General features: G+C 39.4%; 1 protein-coding gene across 1 annotated transcript in view; it reads left to right on the top strand.

The window, feature by feature from the left end:
* Window positions 1–21,260, top strand: part of srbd1 (S1 RNA binding domain 1) — an 88,897-nt gene that overhangs the window by 29,792 nt on the left and 37,845 nt on the right. The window contains exons 10-14 of the mRNA XM_061965485.2: window positions 5,107–5,210; window positions 7,572–7,679; window positions 7,747–7,904; window positions 8,092–8,182; window positions 8,308–8,415. Of these exons, the coding sequence (XP_061821469.2) occupies window positions 5,107–5,210; window positions 7,572–7,679; window positions 7,747–7,904; window positions 8,092–8,182; window positions 8,308–8,415 (569 nt within the window). The remainder of the gene's footprint in view (window positions 1–5,106; window positions 5,211–7,571; window positions 7,680–7,746; window positions 7,905–8,091; window positions 8,183–8,307; window positions 8,416–21,260) is intronic.

The following is a 21,260-nucleotide window of genomic DNA, read 5'->3' as shown; positions in this document are numbered from 1 at the left end:
CAAAGATTTGTTTTAAATCTATGCATGTATTTTTTTAATTTTTATATATTCATCATAGCAAATTACAGTATGCAAATTATACGATGGCATCAGGATGACCTATCCCGCACCACGCCCGTAGCCACAACCCACAGGTATCTTGGCAATCTGGGGGAATCCATGCCATGTGCTAGCCGTTGGTGGTAGTGTTATATTTTTAAGTTTCAAAAGTGTAATCTTGAGCCAGTGACATACAACACCTTTAAGATACCGGTACTAAGAAATTTTGCTGCAATGGAGGTGATGATTATTACCATATGTTAACTTAGGGGAGTCACTCCACACTATATGCAGATACAGTGTCAGCCTGTCAGCCATGGCGCCAACAATAAAGTATCAGGATTGAAAGACAATAATCGGTAATTTGCTGATCACATACTTTTCAGGAAAATTTCCTGACACGGATGGGTGGCCAATCAATCGGCTGTTACACTCGGTTTGCATTGTGGCCAAGTGCGGTAGTAACCCACCACTAGAGCTTTTTCACACCCACTTCTTGATGTGGATTATTGCCCCTTGTAGTGGAACAGTATTGAGCAGGTAGTGATTTTTTTTCAATCGTTTTGCTGTTGTAGTTTCATACATTTCAGCACCCCAGTCTTCACACCACACTGAACAAGAGCGCAATTCTCCCTTTGTCTCTTGCCACAGGTGGCCGTTTGCTGTATTATTGTAATTTACTTGACTGCGGATTATTTATAGTTTTATTTCCAGTGTTTCTGATCATTTCTCCATTGTGCAATGGATTTTTTGCCGACTGTCAATACTTAATGTCAAAATGACAAACACTATAACTTGGTATCAAATGAGCAGGTGTGCGGTGGGTTTTGACTTTTCAGTTATTTGTACTTGTTTCATTATAGAAAACCTACTCAGTGGCCTAGTGGTTAGAGTGTCCGCCCTGAGATCGGAAGGTTCTGAGGTCAAACCCCGGCCGAGTCATACCAAAGACTATAAAAATGAGACCCATTACCTCCCTGCTTGGCACTCAGCATCAAAGGTTGGAATTGGGGGTTAAATCACCAAAAATGATTCACGGGCGCGGCACCGCTGGCGACTGCTCCCCTCACTTCCCAGGGGGTGATCAAGGGGATGGGTCAAACGCAGAGGACAAATTTCACCACACGTAGTGTGTGTGTGACAATCATTGGTACTTTAACTTTTTAGAATGTGTCAATACTCATTAGAGACCTGCGAGGAGTACATGTGCATGCAAATCTACTGAGACCTGGCCCATCTCTTCCAATTGTACCAAAGAAAGAGAAGTGTACCAAACTTAAGCACGAATCAAAGCACTCACTCAAGCCAAACGTGACAGATTTTAAACATACGCTTGTCCTAGTGTGAGTGCTCCCTTTGATGAGAACATGCTGGGTAATGCATGTCATTCTTCATTACACCGGCTAATAATGATGGAACACAGATTTAGCAGCGCTGCATTTGTTAATCTATGTTGATCTCACTCTGGAAAGAGGTGTGTGCTTTGATGGATATCGCCTGAGAAATGTCATCGCAGTCAAGGCGACCGCTCGCAGCAGCAACATGCCAACAGAGGAGAAATCTAAATTTCAAGCCTAATTCAAACAAGCTGCATTTACCCTCGGCCCTGCCATGCCATGAGCTGTGTTTTTTGTGTCGTGTGCGAGGGTGCCGCTGAGCGGTTAATGGTTGTGGCACGGCACGCGCGGGCATGCGTGTAGGGGCTTAGGCCCCTCGGTGCTCAGCGCTGATGGTGGCACAGTGGTGGCATTTGTCAGCTCGCTTTTTCCACTTGGGCTCCAGATTGACGTCTTTTTTTCCTGGCCCGGTGCTGTGGCGGGCTAAAGGTTCCCCGCTGAAAAGGTCAGACACTTACTACTGTTTGCTTAACAGCATGTAACAGTTCCTCTAAAGGGGTGGGGGGGCAATACGCAACACAACAGGCATGACCACAGGACACACTCGGAGGCTCATCCCTCTCAATTGTACAATTGTGTGTGTGTGCTAGTGGAGAGAAAGTATTTAAGCTTTCTATATGTGTGTGTACAAGGTTTAGGTGCACTCAATCGTCATACGTTTCTTAAGTTAATTACTGTGGGCAGGTATAGTAGGTGATGTTTTTACCGCGAGATGCTGCTTCTTAGCAGGTTCGCGCAAAAACTGCTGTACTTAACCACAAACCTTCAGTGTTTTTTTTAGAAATGATTAGCTGGCTTTGTTACCAATGAAATGATGTTTTATTTCTCCCCATTATTTATGTTGCGGGTGTAAAGTTCAAATTTGAATGACAATAAAAGAAAGTCTAATGGGTGGGGGGTCCATACTTTTGTCAGAGAGGGCCACACTGAGAGAAAAAAATTTAAGAATGCGGGGTATCACTTGACTTTATTATATTTTTACCTTTTGTGTACTTTAATTAATGCTGAAACAAACTGAGAATCAAAATAGATTAGGGCTGCAACAACTAATCGATTATAAAAATAGTTGCCGATTAATTTAGTCATCGATTCGTTGGATCTATGCTATGCGCATGCGCAGAGGCTACTTATTTTTTGTTTATTTTTTATTTTTTATAAACCTTTATTTATAAACTGCAACATTTACAAACAGCTGAGACACAATAATCAAAATAAGTATGGTGCCAGTATGCTGGTTTTTTTCCCAATAAAATACTGGAAAAGATAGACATGTGGGTTTTATTTCTCCCCATTATTTATGTTGCGGGTGTAAAGTTCAAATTTGAATGACAATAAAAGAAAGTCTAATGGGTGGGGGGTGCATACTTTTGTCAGTGAGGGCCACACTGAGAGAAAAAAATTGAAGAATGCAGGGTATCACTTGACTTTATTATATTTTTGCCTTTTGTGTACTTTAATTAATGCTGAAACAAACTGAGAATCAAAATAGATTAGGGCTGCAACAACTATTCGATTAAATCGATTAAAATCGATTATAAAAATAGTTGGCGATTAATTTAGTCATCGATTCGTTGGATCTATGCTATGCGCATGCGCAGAGGCTACTTATTTTTTATTTATTTTAAATTTTTTATAAACCTTTATTTATAAACTGCAACATTTACAAACAGCTGAGAAACAATAATCAAAATAAGTATGGTGCCAGTATGCTGTTTTTTCCCCCAATAAAATACTGGAAAGGATAGACATGTGGTTTGTCTCTTTTATCCGATTATTAATCGATTAATCAAAGTAATAATCACCAGATTAATCGATTATCAATTTAGTTGTTAGTTGCAGTCCTAAAATAGATATGCATGCTTTGTAGTTAAAAATATTTACATAAAAAAAAAACATCAGACAGCTTCGTCTTGTTGGTGACGAAGCATATAGCTTGGAATTGTTCCGATAAGAGGCCATATTTAATTTTGTGTTTAAAGGGGAACAGCACTTAAAAAAATTTTTTTTTTGCCTATCATTCACAATCCTTATGTAAGACAAGAACACGTTTTTCTCTTGTTTATGCATTCTACCTTGTAAATAAATGCGATCAAAAGTCCGCTTACAATGTAGCCTGTTGGAGTCGCTCTACTCTGCCTTTAAAGCCCTTAAAAAACATCCAAACACCTCCATTAAGTTTTTATATAGATGATGTAAGTATATATGTAATGGAGAAGCTGGGCACATTTATAATAACATTTGATATTTACGTATTTTGATCATTGAATTTGAAAAAACTCATCACAATGTTTGCTCTTTTTTTATCAACATCACTGATTACTACTCACTGTCGACTTCATGAGAGCCAATAAGCATTACGGATTGCCGACTGGTAGAATCTGGTTATATTGCAGTTTGGATGAAGAATGACTCATAATCCTTGCGATTGGAACCAAGCTTCTTTTTGTGTCGGTCTTGTTATTCCCGGGGGTAAATTGGCTGTCAAAGTGTACCAACTTGTCGGAATACTTCCTCATCCTTCTACTATCTACGTGAGAGGCAAAATTTAGGATCTCGAATAAACTTTCACGAGCAAGGAAGCGAGGAAGCAGCTCACCAGTCGATGATATCAACATTGGCACACAAGCTGGTGATAATGTCACTGCTATAAATAGTTTGTTTGCATTACCGCTTATAAAAACATAAAAACAATATCACTAATACTTGGTTAATATTCAAGTCACGAAATGTAAGTGGAGTATTGTTGACTGTTTTTTAATGTGTTTTGGGGAGGGTTTATAGGCAGAATAGAGGACTTCCCATTGGTTGCGTTGTAAGCCAACTTTTATTTCCACTTATTTACGAGTTAGAATGGTTAAAAAATACATCCGTTGTCAAATCTTTCACAATGATTGTGAACGATAGGCAAAATTCCATACAAAGTACAGTTCCCCTTTAAGCTACATTGATTTTGTATTAATTACAAAATAAGATGTGGGCCACACGCCTGATTTATTAGGTTTATTTGGTGCTGCAGCATGAAATCAATTATTTCTGTTTTGGCAGTTGCTTTTCTTGTAGAAATATGATGCATAAGTGGTAGGAACAAAATAAACAAGCTAAATATTTAGATTTTTGCATGTAATTCTAAAATAGGGTGCATTCAATAAAGCATAGCCTTGTTACTTGAAAACCACCTAAAGCTGCTGTATGTCACGTTTTTTTTAGATGCTTAAAGGGCATGCTCATTCAATCATTGTGACTCAACCTCTTCCTTGTTCAAACCTTCAGGATACGCACAAAGAAAAAGAATAAGATTGGTGTGTCTTCTACATGCATCCTCACAAAAAGTGAATGCCAATCAAATATAAAGTTTCATTTAGTCCGTGCTGAAGTGTTTTGGAAAGTTGGACTTCCTAATTGTGACAAATATAAACATTTTGTATTAAATCTCTTCTCTTTAACAGGTTTCGGTAACATATGCTAGCTCTTGGTTGATAACGGTATTATATTTTTTGGTTTGAAAAGTGTAATCTTGAGCTGGTGACATACAGTTAAGCTGCATAATTATGTGTCAAAATCTTAAAATATGCATTGTTATTCTGTGCAGTAAACAGGTTCATGATAATGTATTAACCAGAGGAATGTTTTCATTTTGTGTTGTGTGTTTGCTTGAATGTGTGTTCAACAGACTTTGGCCATTAACAGAGGGGAGAGTCTGAAGTTTTTGACAGTGAAGGTGAACATCCCTGACAGGGTGAAGAGTTTCTTCACCGGGTGGTGCATCAACACCAGGTCAGACACAAGCAAAGTGCACACTCCTCCAACACAGTCATTGTCAGTGAAAGTATGTTGACATACAAAATGTTAGGGCTGTCTGTGAATAGTCGACGATTTGATTTGGAGCAGTCTGATTTAACTATCAACCTCGCATTTAAAATCGTTGGACAATAAACTCAACAGAGGCAAATTGAGCGGGTGTGTCGGGAGAATACATAATTTACGTTTGCCATGTCTTTTTTAAATATCAGTAAAAGATTGTTCTGTGCAGACAGACAAACAGCCTTAAGAGAGTAAGAAATAACTCTTACCTGCTTACTGTTTTGTCAAAACTGTAAGCAGATCTCTTACACCTAAAAAATACTAATCTGCAAAGATGCTTCTACATGAGGGACGCGTCGTTTTCAGTCACGGCACTCACTGTGCATATAAACAACTTTAACACTGTTACAAATATGCGCCACACTGTGAACCCACACCAAACAAGAATGACAAACACATTTCGGGAGAACATCCGCACTGTAACACAACATAAACACAAGAGAACAAATACCCAGAACCCCTTGCAGCACTAACTCTTCCGGGAGGCTACAATATACACCCCCAGCTACCCCCCACCACCCACCCCAACCTCATGCTCTCTCAGGGGGAGCATGTCCCAAATTCCAAGCTGCTGTTTTGAGGCATGTTAAAAAAAATAATGCACTTTGTGATTTCAATAATAAATATGGCAGTGCCATGTTGGCATTTTTTTCCATAACTTGAGTTGATTTATTTTGGAAAACCTTGTTTCATTGTTTAATGCATCCAGCGGGGCATCACAACAAAATTAGGCATAATAATGTGTTAATTCCACGACCGTATATATCGGTATCGGTTGATATCGGAATCGGTAATTAAGAGTTGGACAATATCGGAATATCGGATATCGGCAAAAAAGCCATTATCGGACATCTCTAGTAATAATCCTTCCAGATTCACAAATAGAAACTTTGTTGTGACTTTTACTTCCTCTGTTAAGTCAAGTTTGAACTATCCAGTGTCCATTTGTGTAGTGATTTAGCAAAAGTCACAATTTTTGTTTTGTTCTCTTCTATGAAACACTGTATTCATTTATAAGTTTATTTTATTAACCTTGTAAGGATCACCGTAGCTTCTACAGGATTTCCCTCCGATTTCCGACAAACCTATGTTGGTGGTTGATTGGCAACACTAAATTGGCCCGAGTGTGTGAATGTGAGTGTGAATGTTGTCTGTCTATCTGTGTTGGCCCTGTGATGAGGTGGCGACTTGTCCAGGGTGTACCCTGCCTTCCGCCCGATTGTAGCTGAGATAGGCTCCAGCGCCCCCCGCGACCCCAAAGGGAATAAGCGGTAGAAAATGGATGGATGGATGCATGGATGGATGATGCATATATTTTCTTTAGAAAGGCTAAAACCTTTACATACATTTAAAACAAATTTGTATTATTACCGGTAGTATTAGCATATATTTTTTTCTCATCGTTTTTGCTCTTATCTTTGTTGCTGCTTATTGTATAATGTTTTTTTTTTTTTTGAGGATTTTTGAAGTTTTTTAGAGACTTCTTTAATCCTCTTATTGACTTTCTTTGTTAAAAATGACTAGCAACAAAATCTGGCATCTTTTTCTGGTGTTATTGGACACTACACTCGCGTTTAGAAACTCTTCGGTCATCACAACATCCGGTTTCGGATTACTTTAATTTGTTTTCTCATAAAAAACCCTAATTTTGAAGGTGCGGCAGCTTTTATTTTGCTATGGTGGGACGCCAGGATCATGTAGAGCAGTGGTTCTCAAATGGGGGTACTTGAAGGTATGCCAAGGGGTACGTGAGATTTTTTTTAAATATTCTAAAAATAGCAACAATTCAAAAATCCTTTATAAATATAAATAAAAACCTATCTTTTTTTTCCAAATAGTTCAAGAAAGACCACTACAATTAGCAATATTTTGCACTGTTATACAATTTAATAAATCAGAAACTGATGACATAGTGCTGTATTTTACTTCTTTATCTCTTTTTTTCAACCAAAAATGCTTTGCTCTGTTTAGGGGGTACTTGAATTAAAAAAAAATTTACAGGGCGTACATCACTGAAAAAAGGTTGAGAACCACTGATGTAGAGGAAACCCTGTTCTAGCTTTACGGACATCCATGTGACGTTATTGACATTAGTGACAAGTCAGTATACCGCGTCACATCAACAATCTGTTAACTTCGCTCTTAAAAAAATCAAACGCCGCCACAGATTAAACTGATCTTCGACTATGTGAAAAATCTAATGAATCTGACTCGACGATGGAAACGCTCAGTCGACGACAGCCCAATGAAATGTTAACCTTTTGTTACTTTCAGATGGAAACCAAAGACGTATGCTAGAGAGGAGCATCAAGCGTTAATCAAGAGTGCGGTGGATGACTCTTATAAAAGGCTTGTTTTGCCTTTCCTAACAAGGATGTACAGGTACAGTACATTACGGCCTTCATCATTATTGCTAGTACTTTTATATGGTTCTCTCTCCCATTTTTAGAACTAAACTTTCCACAACAGCAGAGAAGGAGTCGGTCGCCATGTTTGTACGAAACCTACGCCAGCGCTTGTTAATGTGTCCAGTTCGGGGCTGTGTCATGATGGGGGTGGACCCTGGCTTCACACATGGCTGTAAGGTGGCAGTCCTCTCCCCAACTGGTAAGAGAACACTGGACATAGGTGTAGACATTTTTATTAATGTGCATACCGGTATGCCTTATAAATTAGTAACGATATGGTAAATCTAGTATATCAACAATAAACTGCATATTCTCGTCTCCGATCATCTTACTATAGAGGAACTATGTCCAGGTGTGTCTTTTAGCCTGGTCCTGTCTTCTGCCAGGTCAGATTCTTCATACAGATGTCGTCTACCTACACAGCTCCCGCAATCACAATGAGGCAGACAAATTGCGCCACCTAATCTTACAATACAGGTACGACTGCAAGTGTTGTTTAAACACATCTAATCTACTATTGCTTTTAATAGCAAGACATTTTGAGATGACCGTTAACTTTTCTGTATGTCACTCATTGTTCCCCCCCTTCTTGTCAAAACTAGCTGCAGCAGGGTCGTCATTGGCAATGGGACAGCGTGTCGAGAGACCGAGTCCTTCTTTGCTGATCTCATCGCAAGGCGTTTTTTTCACCCCCTGGACGTGTCCTACTGGTAAGCTTTGCCATTCAGTGTATGTTAATTATCGCATTATGGTATTGGATTATTGCATCAAGGGTTACAGCTTTCCATTATTTAAGTACCGTAAATTCCAGACTATAAGCTGCTACCTTTTTTCTACGCTTTGAACCCTGCATCTTAGAAAACAGTGCGGCTAATGTATGGATTTATCTTCACTGACGGCCATAATGCAAATAGCTTTCATAAAACACGTGCAAAGACACAGAAATGCTGTGTTACTGTTCGTGCTATGGCGCCATCTTTTGGACGAGTCCGCTCACTGCAGGTGCTGCTGGGTGAACCTTTACAGTGTTTGCTGACGTTTAAAGCTTTGAACCGGAAGTACAAGTGCCGTTCTTTCTTCTAATCATCCCTTGTGTTTCTACTATTATGGATTCTTCATTCATCACTCCGAGACACCTTTGTAAGTTTTGTAATATAACTAAAACAATTCTTACTTGCTAAACAGTCCCATGTGATGTCTGTAGGAGTGTTTTCATGCATATTTGTACGTGCTATCGTAATGTAATGAAGCTAGCGCCGTTAGCATTAGCTAATATGCTAACACATTTACGAGTGGCATTCTGCTTGTATTGTTCCAGTTTCACAAATTCCTCAGTAAATTCACCAAAATGTCACCATGGAGTTATTGAGTCTTGGAGAGCTAGGTTGCGCAGCTAGTGGGTCAATGACTGTCTGTTATGTTTTATCATCCGTTTTACTGCCGTGTTACAGACACCGTTTGGTAACAATTAAGGTATGTAAAAAAACATTTACAAAACATTTATGTGTAAATAATTAATCCTTAATTACAACATAGATATCTGCGGCTTATAGTCCGGTGCGGCTAATATATGGAACATATTTTTTTCTTACTAAATTTAGTGGGTGCAGTTTATATACCGGTCTGCTCTTTAGTCTGAAAAATACGGTAATAGAGTAACCTAGCGATGAGTTTGCTCGATTAATAGAGTAATCTGATAAAACACACTTTATAGCCTCAATCTGTATTTTAAGGATAATAGTAATAATTTTCTGCTTGCAATAACCTTTTTTAAATAAACGCACATCATAAGCAATGAAATTACACTTTTAATATGTGCGCATTCATAAAAAAATCCCTGAGTGTAACCTAAAACCAGGTAATAAATACATAAAGTATGGCAAACAAAAAGTCAAAGTATGATAATGAGTAATAGCACAATCATTGATATTGAAATAAAGAAAGCACATTCTGTAACCTTGATATATATTCTAAATTGTGTGGTATTTATTTAACAATTTAACACATACACATTTAAAAAGGTTTTAATTGGCAGTAGGTCCACTAACATGTTCTCTTACCATGTGTTTTCCGCCACACAGATCCCGCACCCACACCACCGGTGTCATGTGTGCTCTATTGGAGCATGTATTTTAAGTTCTGGGCACTCCGTGTGGTACGGATTTGACCAATCTTTATTAGTAACACTCTTTAAACGATTAATCAAAGCAACAAAATAGAAATTAAAGCTTTATTTTAAATATCAAATTAATTGTTAAATCGTTGCAGTTCTGCATATGTCGATCTTTTCCAATTACCCGTGACATTGTCAAAGGTTTATTATATATTGTAATATACTAAGCTTTCAGTGAATGAATATTACATCATAAGTATGTTTTTTTATTTTCTATTTTTTTTATCCAATTTGATTTTATTGTTGTGATTTTGTATGGTGTCCTTGAGTGCCCAGAAAGGCGCCTTATAAATGAAATGTATTATTATTATTATTAATAGCATGCGTTGCTGATGCACACAACTTTATCTCTTCAGCCATTTGAACCATTTCACTGTCCCTCAGGTACATTACAGGGGGTTCAAATAATCAAAACAATATATAATATGTTCTCCTTACATGTTTTTAAGTCGCCAGTGCAAACAATACTTTTCGAACAGGCAATCTAATTGTCACTAAGCCTTAAATAACATGGACATTTTTTAAAAGCAGCCAGGCCAAACATTTTGTCAAGATTGAGTTTTAATGTTCCGACGGATACACCTGCACAATCTAATATGATACAAGTGCTCTGCATCCTACTAAGAGTTGTTTCCAATATCTTATCCGTTCCATATACCGTAGCTAAATTAAATCAAATTAGAGATCGAGCGATCTGTGCCAATATTTGGCATTTTTAAGTGTATCGGTATCAGCCTTTTTTTATTTTTTTTATTTTATTTTTTTTAACTACAACATAACTACATCAGCAGATACAATATATACACATATGATACCAGTATTTAGCATTTAAATGAATAAATAATTAGTGAAGTTGATGGTAATATGCACTACTTAAGCACTAGCCCATTTGCATGAGGAATGGTCCCTTTAAGCCGGAGCCCAAATATTTTTATCAATTCACAATAAATTACTCTCATTGTCAATAATTTTCCCCAAATATGTTTTAAAATCTGACAGAGCATTTATTTGAGTTCTTGTGAGAATTATTCTCCGGTCTGCTTTCACTGCGGCGCTCACGCGACCCCCTCCTTATAGTACATTAGGTAAGGTTGTATTTTTGCCTCATTCCTGTGAGAATCCTGCATGTGACTGAAGCAATAAGGTGTGGAACTATCCAGGACTAGCATATGTGAGCAGATAGTACTGTATCATATTTTTCTCTTTCGGACTTATCAGGTCGGTAGTGCGTTCTACACGCATTCTTCACTCACGATTTAAGTGAGGGATGGGGCAAAAACTAACCCGGACCCACTTTACGTCTCTTCTGCTTACATGTACATGTCTTTCCTGGTATCTTCTCGGTCCCGTTTTGTTTGTTTTCGCTACCGCAACGATCGAGTCACTCGACAGGCTTCCGTCTGTAAAACTCGGAGCGTGGGCTAGAGCACCGCAAGTTTCATGTTACGCGATTTAATCAAATAACGCAACAAAGATGGTTGAAAAGTAAGAAACTTTTTATATTGGAATACAAAAGAGCAGGCAGCAGCTCACACATTCTCATACTTTCTGTAACATCGAGGAAGACGTAATGTCAGCCAGCTTGAAAAATGTCTCAAGTAGCCACATGAAGGAGCCCAGAATTGTTTTTATTTACAATATTTTAGGGTGCCTCACGAGAAAACCTTACAGTGTATCAAATCCAAAAACTGCTATAAAATTAAGTAGATGGCGAGTTATTGTGATGTAGAGAAACCCATATTTTACCAATGTTCCCAGGAGATTAAAGTCTAGTCCAGCTGTTTACTTGCGTATACTAGTCATGATTGGCTAACAATTACTGCAAATATCCATTAGTGGCCTCCTTGACTACGAATAATCGGTTTTGGCTTTGAAAAAACCTTATCGGTCATCTCGGTATGATGTAGTACAGTCGAAGCTATATAAGAAATTTTTACCTGTATTGGATTTCATTTAAAGATTGTGCAGGTGTACCTAATAATGACTACCTACAAATGTAAATGTAAGGACATATATAATGAATAAAATATACATGTAAAATGTGGAAAGGGTGACTGAGCGGAGAGGTTAGGAATGTAGAAAACCCAAAAGATGAAGGAGAAAGTGAGTAGGGGAGAGAACGAGGGGTGCAGGCAAATAGGAATGTGTCCCCTGGTGAATATTGTCTATTAAAGCCATCTGGACCTTGTTTCACTTTGGGCCAATTAAAGAGACGCTTCGCGGTCCACGTTGTCTGTAACCAAGGCCCAGTCCACACTTCGGCATACAACACCGCAGGAGCTCGGTCCAAGCATAATAACCACTGGCCTCTCTGTGCTCCATCCCGCTCTCTCTCTTTGTGTTTGTTGACTCGGGGGTTAGCATTGGGACCGCAGCCTAGAACCATGTAACCGGGTTCATGTGCACTTCAGCAGCAACACCTCTTGCTCTTACTAGCTCACTTTGCTTTCTGTTTTCAAGAGCAGACACTGTCGAAGTGAGGCGCGACTACATTGAAGTTATTGTTTTTAAATATATTTTCTGTTGAGTGGCAAACATTTTCATCGTTATTATAACGTCGCTCTCGTTCGTTCTTCTACCACTGGCACTATTTAGGCTTTTCACAACCAGTGCAAACATTTGGGACATTTTCTGATGTGGTTCTGGCTTTATTTACCCTTGTAATAATAAAAAACAAATTATTACAGCACTTGCAAAAGTCTGCTTCTGTGAGTTTTGTATTCTTCCTACCATATATTAGTCTGCCTTTAGGTAATAACTTAGTCATTCTCCAGTAATAATAATCTAGGGGCCAGCCACAGTTTGGTTAAACAATTCATTTTCTACCTTTCTTTATTTAAGGCAACATTAACATATCCAGAGGGGCAATGCTGCCCTGCCAGTTTAGACCACTCCACAGTTCCTCAATGGTGGATAATGATTAGGGTGCACAGCTCCTTTGGCGCGCCGTTGGCCGCTAACTACGAGCGTCTTCCACCCCTGCTGACTGACCCACAGCCGACCCTGACGTGCCTCATTACCACACCAATAAGCAGTGATGTCGATGACATGCAACAATAACCAGCATGAAGTCCTTGGCTCGCTGGGACTGCCTTCTTTACAATTAAGTCACAGTACTTCACTAATCAGCCACAATATTAGGTACACTTGGACACAGTCTCAAGGAACGTAGCGTCTGATGCATTGAAAATAAAATACAATATTTCTGTAAGTCATGTCTCAGACAAATGCCTGCCTGCCCTCCACTCTCGGGGCGCCACCATTAGTCCTTTAGAGGCCGCAGCTTCATTTGCACCGTCTGCTTCCTGTCTCGCAGTGTGTGTCGCCACCCCCAACCACCCTTCGCCACCCTTTATCTTCTCCACCCGCCTTGTCTCTCCCTCTGTCCTTCCGCCTCAATGCTCTGTTGGAATGACAGCCAGAAATGGCAGCCCGCAGGCTCTCCTTACTTATATTTGCGTGCGTTTTGTGTCGTTTTAATGGACTTTAAAATCAACAGATCGTATGCGATCAGGCGAAAAAAAACAACAACCTCAAAGGATTACTTTTAATTTGTTGCAATAGCGTTGTGTTGGTATATGAGGTACAACTGGTTCTATACATGCCCATTACTTCAATAATCAGTTATGATGCCTTTTACATGTCTTGACTAGACTTGAACAAATTCTTGTGGAATGAACAGCATCCCGCAGGACATTTGGGCAGCTTGGGCTATTATTTTGTATGACATTATTTCTGTGTCCGCGACGACCCCCTTCTGCATCCTCTTAGGTTTCTTCGCCGTGCTGCAGGGCCTCCAATAACATGACAACCTCCTGCTGGATGTCAGTTTGTGACACACCCGTGGAGAACAAGGCTACTTTTTTTAACTTGTGTGTGGCTCTTTGATGGACCTCAGCAGCATGACCTGGTCTGTCACTGTGCTGCAGCGCTGACTGGCTTTGTCAAAGCTCATAAGACAGCTCTTGCAGTGCAAACCGGGGCAGATGTGCCTCTGTGTGAGTCTTTGTGGGTGGGATTGAAGAGGTGGGGGTTCTGAATCTTTGTGTTGAGGTAATTGGTAACGGACGCACAAGCTCCACATTGTGCGACCCGTCTTGCTTCATCAATTCTTGCTAAAAATGGATTGTTTGCAGAAAGCCACCCTAATTGCAGTAGGTCCTATTTTGTTCCTTTACTTAATTGTCTACACTTATAAGCCTTTGTCTTCGACTTCTTCTGAAGCAAAATCACCTTTTTCAGTCAAAGTTGCTCGCGTCATTAAGCCTTGACTGCAGTTTTCTTTTCACCGCAGCGTGTCTGAGCATGTGATCGGTGCTTTGTGCATAAAGCATGACAAGTTGACAGTGTCTGGCCCTTACAAGCTGATGTTAATAATATCAGAGGGCAAGAATATGGGGTGGGGGCGGGGGGTAAGGTTAGAAAGATCTTTGGGCAATGGTGATGATACACAAACATGAGAGCTCCAGGTCAGTAAAGATGACTGATGATGATTTCTTGACCACTTGCTCTGTGACTCCTCAAGGCAAAAGGCCAAATGACCCTGTTAATCTCCCCCCTCCTCTTTCAAAAGCTCTTTATACAGTAAATATTCGGGGAAGGCCAATAGAAATGCACTCATTTTGCATCCCAGTATGTTTGTTTCAACTGTATTTGATACACTTTGTTTTGTGGATTGGTTACGTTTGATTTGGACATGCCTTTGCCGCAAGTTGCGCCTTAGCTGATTGTTCAAAGTGCCGGGGCCATCTCTCTTTCGAGAAGTAGTCATCATCCTCTCCTTGATTGGCTCGAATGTCCGAGAGCGACACACAAAGCTGCTGGACGACGCATGCCTGGAACTGGAGCTTCGTGCGGACGTCTTGACGATCGCCCTTGACCACGTCGCCCCACAGCACACTCCCGGTGGGATGAGATCTTGTTTTGTTTTTTTGTTTTTTTTACTGGGCGGCTAATGGAGCTGCAGGACAGCCGAGTGCAGACTGTATTCATGACTGCGTGTGAAGGCGGCGGTGTGTATCCTCTGACACGTCCTGTGTCCGGGCTGGCTCCCAGGGCCAGGCTGAGTGAGTGATGAACATAGAGTGGCAGCACCAGTGTGGACTGTGAGCCCGATCCAGGCACCGGGGCTTCACCTAAGGGTTCAGAGAAATTATGGTGCACAAGAAGCTTGGAAAGACTCTGTAGGCTGCATCTTCATTTCAGAAGGTCGTATGACTATAGGAAATAAATATTTGAAAGACCTGTTGTTCAGTTTTTCCACATTGTACTGAGTATTTGGTACTCATTGGAATACGACGCGGCTTTGTCGCCATGTGTTTCATCTCCAGTTCTATGGTCACGTCACCTTTTTTCTTTTTTGAACATTGTGCAACCTGTATGTGGTAGCATTGCCAAAGAAGCCAAAGAAAAGGAAAATTACATTTGAAGTGAAGTTTATCCCATCTCGTCTAATATCACTCACACAATGACTGATTGAGTTGATTTAGTTGATCAACTGATTCTTGAGTTGTTGTCTTTATCAGCATATTTTTAACATTCTTCCTTTGTCATTAATCTTTTCTTGTAGCATTTGCAATTTTGTACGGACTAATGAGTCCAAAGATGCATAGCACTTTTGTTGCTACGCTACCACTGTCCACCAAAAGTTAAATTTCCAGTTCTAGTTCCAGTTTCTCTGAACTTCACGTGCCCGTCTGTGGTGAGATCACAAAAAAGGGCTAAAGAAAAAGTAAAACCCACTGATGGTGTTCATTGTTAACCGCTTAAATTTTTGTGTGTCGTAAGCACAGTGTAGTCGCCATATTTTGGTTTTTATTATGTCTGTCTGGATTATGAGAGTCCACTGTACTCAAAGCCTTAAAGGGGTCACATTTTTTTTTTTTTTCGACAGTAAAAAAAAAAACCTTCCTTTTGGTCTACATTACATGTAATGGTGGTTCTTTGGCCAAAATCTTGCATGGTTTGTTTTACAGACCGTCTCTTCAGGGTGCGCCGTTTTGTGGGATGTCTTTTTTACGTGCCTCTACATTGACTGCGTCTTCTTCCTGTTAGCCATGTTTTGGTTTTTAGCGCATCCATATGGAGTCTACTGACAGATATAAATTTGAACTATACGCTACTTTGTATTAGCAATGGCCACAGCGGAAAATGCATGTGCATGTACGAGACAGTCTGCCCCACAACAAAAGGATAGAGGAAAAGAAGGAACTTATTGATTACAGTGCAAATATCTTCAGGTAAATTTCTACCATATATGGATATATCCGCTGACGTCACACTCAGAAAGAATGTTACAAATTGGGCAAATTCCAAACGGTTCGTTTAGATGAAGTATGAAGGAAGGCAAGATTGTTTTATAAATATCTCTGCCATACCTCCATGGTCTGATTTTAAATTTTTGGGACTTATGCAGATCCCAAACCCCCAAAAACGGGTACCAATAGGTAAGAAAAGTCTCCTTTAAACTGCAACATCCTTTGTCCATTTTAGGTTTTTCCTTGATCCAATATGTAAAGCAAGGCTTTTTTGTTAAGTCTTCCCATAGACTGTCATTGTGACTCACTGTGAGTCATCCTCTCTCCTCTCTTTTTGTTTGCATCTTTCACACATTGTATCCCACTTAGAGCCCCACTGGACCCCCAGAATTGTCCACATTGAGTCTCTGTGACATGCCATATGTATGTTTGGTCCTAGGTGTATGTACAGTATGTGTATGTATGCTTGTGTTTATGTATTTGTGTGTGTAACACATGCACAAGCCTTTACCGCTGCACGATTGACATGAGTGTCTGTGAGGTTTTGCTCTTTTCAGACGTGCCTCACACTGGCAGTTAGAGTGTGTGTGTGTGCGTGTACGTGCGCGTGTGTTTGTGTGGGTGCGTGTGCATGTGTGCCCCTGCCTTCTAGCATCTTTGCTAGAGACTGACGGCCCTTGACACCTGCCATTTGGACGCTTTTCTCTGTGAAAAATGTCATCGTCTTCAAACCCGACGTGTGTGTATGTGTTTGAGTGAGAGACAGAGAAAGGAGACATCCCTCAGTTTGTGTCCCTGAGGTGAAGCTTTGCAGCTGACTGAACAATGCACCAGAGCTGTTTGAGCAGCCGGGACGCAGCAACTTGTGTGTGTTGTGTGTGTGTTTGTTTTACATGAACACATTTTGGAGTGCTAATTTGTGACCTCACAGCTCCCTCTAACGCTCTGCGATGATGCCAATCCATGTGAAAGGAATTTGAAAGCCATGCAGGTTTTCTATGCATGCCTGTTATCAACTTTTTCCATCTCTCCATAATTGTATAATTTTAGGAAGTGTTTTAACACCGCAAAACAGGTCAATTGTTTAAATTTTTCCTTTGTCAAACACAATAATGCTGTACAAAATTATTTGTAGTGTGTGGGTATCTCTGAATGCAGCTCACTTCCAGCGTCATCGCTGGTATTTTACAGTTTTTGTTGTCAGGAGTTTTCAAAGGTTATACAAACCTCTGACAGTATGATTACAATAATGGAGTTAATACCAATAAGGCAAGGCTAGCCAAGTTTAGTTTTAGAGCACAATTCCTAGACGAGGCAATTCAAAGTGCTTTAGACAAAAAAAATTAAATAAAGTAATCATAAAAAATTTAAACATACAATAAATTAATCCTAAAACAATTATAATTCAAATTAAAACCAAAGAGTGTTGATAAAATACTTTCAGTTGTCATGTGCACAATAAGAGTGTTTATAGCCGGGATTTGAACATTACCACTACGCTACGCTTCTAGGGAACACCATTTTGCAGAACCGACTTAAATATTAACAAAACAAACAATAATGTAATATAAAATGATGTCTCTAAATAAATAAATAAATGTTGAGGCCTGTCACACATCTTCTGGAATGCTATTCCGGATTTTAGGAGTCTTGAGTTAGGTCTTGACTCTGGGCACTAGCAGGAATAAAAAGATACATTAAAACACATGATAATTGAAGTTAAACATAAACCAGTGTTTAAGTTCAAATGATAGTTTCAATTAGTACCAGTCATTCACCAAGATAATTTCTATTCATGGAGAGAAATTTGTGTCTGATTATGCAATCAAACAAAAAAATGGATTGTATACAAAAATAATGTATTTGACATGTTAAAGATTTGCAAAAGACAACAGTGGATTTAAAAGATAAAATATTTGCAAGCATTAAAAAAACAAAAAGTACTTGTTTTGTGAATTTCTTTTTCAAAATTTCGGTTACAAATCCATTTTTCTGGGTATACATGAAATTCTTTATTTGGCTACGAACAAACTTTAATCTTGTGGAAGGGGACTCCTCTGAAGAATATGTTCGAGGCCTGTTTATTGGTCCAACTCGAATGACAATGTATCCTGCTTAAAGGTTAACCAGTTTCTAGTGCTGCATATCCTGACGTAATCATCATATTTATGCTGGATAAACACAAAGTTTCATATTACAATCAATTATACACCACCTTTCAAGACTAATAATAAGGCTTCTGACATATTTGTTCAGAGGAGGCCCTGCACACATGTTAATTTGTCACCCACAGAAAAGACTTCAAAGATGTAACCAAAAAAAGGTTGCAAGCAAAACCTATTGTTACACGAGAAACATTTTTTGATTTGCTAACAAAACGAGTATTTGGGTTTAACACTTTTTAACCTTGCTAATCTTTAAAAAAAATATTTTTGTTTGATTGCATGCAAACATTATCTCCATAGCTACTTAAATTTAATGATAAATATCAACAGTGACGTCTTCACGGAATAAAGAAACGGTGGTATTTCCCCCGTCTTATAACCCTTCAACTTCACTTTTGTCCTCTCCATCAGATTAGTCAGTGATATTATTGCCTCTTGTCGTTTCTGACCGATCTGGTGTGCTGGTTCTAATTTACATTAAGGCTCCCCGTGCGCGCTCCTGGGCTGTAATGAGGTATCAAATTGTGTATCCGTCTCCTCCGATGTCTGGCCTCGAGGAGGAGGGGTCAGTCGTTTTGTATGTGCATCAGACCCAAGGCTGTGTCCGTCAAAGAACAGATAGAAGAGCCGCAGCTTGTGACTTTCCCCCAGGAAGGGGGGAGTGGCGGTGGTCCACTGGCAGGGTCCGTGTGTTTCTTCCATGTGTTTAGAGTTGAAAGGGGGTGCGAACATTGACCCCCCCACCCCATCACACTGGGCCTCCAAGTCATCACTTTACAAACAGAGGCAACTAATGACTTTGGCTGTGCGTGTATGTGTCAGCATGTCAAGTTTGCGTCCACGGAGGCCTTAGAGCTGGCCAGTGGACAACCTTCTGCTGGCTGCCAGATTGATGCCCTTGCTGTGACGGCCAATGAACTACCCGTGACTCCGCCGGTACCCAGCAGCCCCGCTGGTGGCCTTAATTCACTTAGGACTCTCCTATTATATTATGCCCTCTTCATTATTTGCACTCATGTTTTCTTTTTGCTGGATTTAAGTAGTTTCTTTCTGGCACCTCCCATCTCTGCGTTTTGACTGAGAAAAATGTGTTTGTAATTGAAGACCGTCTCCCGGGCTCACCACATCCACTCATCCTGGTGATCGTGCGCGGCGTGTGTCGTGTGTTGTTCGGCTTAATGACCAGCCCTGATTTGACCCCCTTGAAGGTCATGTGCCAGTGCTCGTTAGCGGCGTCACTATGGCGATATGTCAGCTGTCAGCGCGATGGATCGGAAGCTGACAAAAAGAACAGTGGGGCAGAGTGGGGGAGCGGTGGCGATGGTGATGAATAGGATACAATGAGGATGAGCGCGCATGAGTCTCTTTTTAAATTACAAGCCTCTGGGATGAAAGTGTGTGCGTGTGCGCGCGGAAGGTTGCATTCTCAATTGTGGACATTGAGGAGGCACTGACCTCGTGATTATATTGGAAAGCCCCGAGGACACCTCCCTTTACCTCCTTTTTTTTGCTGTTTATCCATCTAAAGGACGAAACAGGGTGGCTTGTGTTTGTATGCGGTTTCTAATACTCATGATTATTTGTATTGAGTGTTTATGATGAATGTAGTATTGAGGCCATCAACTTTATTTACTGCACACTAATTTATAATGTGCGTAGTTTCTCATTTTGTTTTTTACATGCAGTTCTATTTAAATCATAGCTGTCAAAATTAATATTAAGTGATAATTACAAAAAAGTATCGCATTAAACATGAACACACTTAGATTTATCATGCAATTTATTTTGACCGTACAACCTCTTTTACCATAACCTCTATACCAGTGGTTCTCAAATGGGGGTACGTGTACCCCTGGGGGTACTTGAAGGTATGCCAAGGGGTACGTGAGATTTTTTAAAAATGTCTGTCAAAAAGAACTGTGAAAAGAAATGCAACAATGCAATATACAGTGTTGACAGCTAGATTTGTTGTGGACATGTTCCATAAATATTGATGTTAAAGATTTCTTTTTTTTTATGAAGAAATGTTTAGAATTAAGTTCATGAATCCTGATGGCTCTCTATTACAAACCCCAAAGAGGGCACTTTAAGTTGATGATTACTTCTATGTGTAGAAATCTTTATTTATAATTGAATCACTTGTTTATTTTTCAACAAGTTTTTAGTTATTTTTATCTTTTTTTCCAAATAGTTCAAGAAAGACCACAACAAATGAGCAATATTCTGCACTGTTATACAATTTAATAAATCAGAAACTGATGACATAGTGCTGTATTTGACTTCTTTATCTCTTTTTTTCAACCAAAAATGCTTTGCTCTGATTAGGGGGTACTTGAATTAAAAAAGTGTTCACAGTGGGTACATCACTGAAAAAAGGTTGAGAACCACTGCTCTATACGGTCAGTGATCAGTACAAAAATGAGTGTGAAAACTCAGACTGCTAAAGTTAAAGTTAAAGTCCCAACGATCGTCACACACACTGGGTGTGGTGAAATGTGTCCTCTGCATTTGACCCATCCTCATGTTCACAAAACTGTTATGTGTGTATATAAAAATGTGTGCAAATAAATGTCATGCATTCAAGTAAAATGTTAAAAAAGCGTTCATGGATTCTGACAATAAATTAGCAATTGTGTACATTGGTGTCCTTTCTTAAGCAAATTTTAATTATGAGTAATCCAAATTCCAAAATGTAAATAATCTGATTTAAAAAAATATTTAAGTATGTTATTATTGCCATTAAACTACAAATATCCATATACTAGCTCATCTTAATAAAATAATAGTTTAATTCAAAAAATAAAACGTGCATATTCTATAGATTCCTCTGTTTGATTATAGTTTACAGGTAATGAAACAACCAAATTCAGCATCTCATAAAATGTGAAAAAGATTCAATATTGTCATGCTCAAATGAAAGATCAACTTCAAAAACTTCCTGAGACTTTAATTGCTTTCTT

The sequence above is a fragment of the Nerophis lumbriciformis genome, linkage group LG02 (genome assembly GCF_033978685.3).
Source record: "Nerophis lumbriciformis linkage group LG02, RoL_Nlum_v2.1, whole genome shotgun sequence".
NCBI classification, from domain to species: domain Eukaryota; kingdom Metazoa; phylum Chordata; class Actinopteri; order Syngnathiformes; family Syngnathidae; genus Nerophis; species Nerophis lumbriciformis.
Note: the sequence above shows the minus strand (reverse complement) of the source record. Positions and strands in the feature narration are given on the sequence as shown.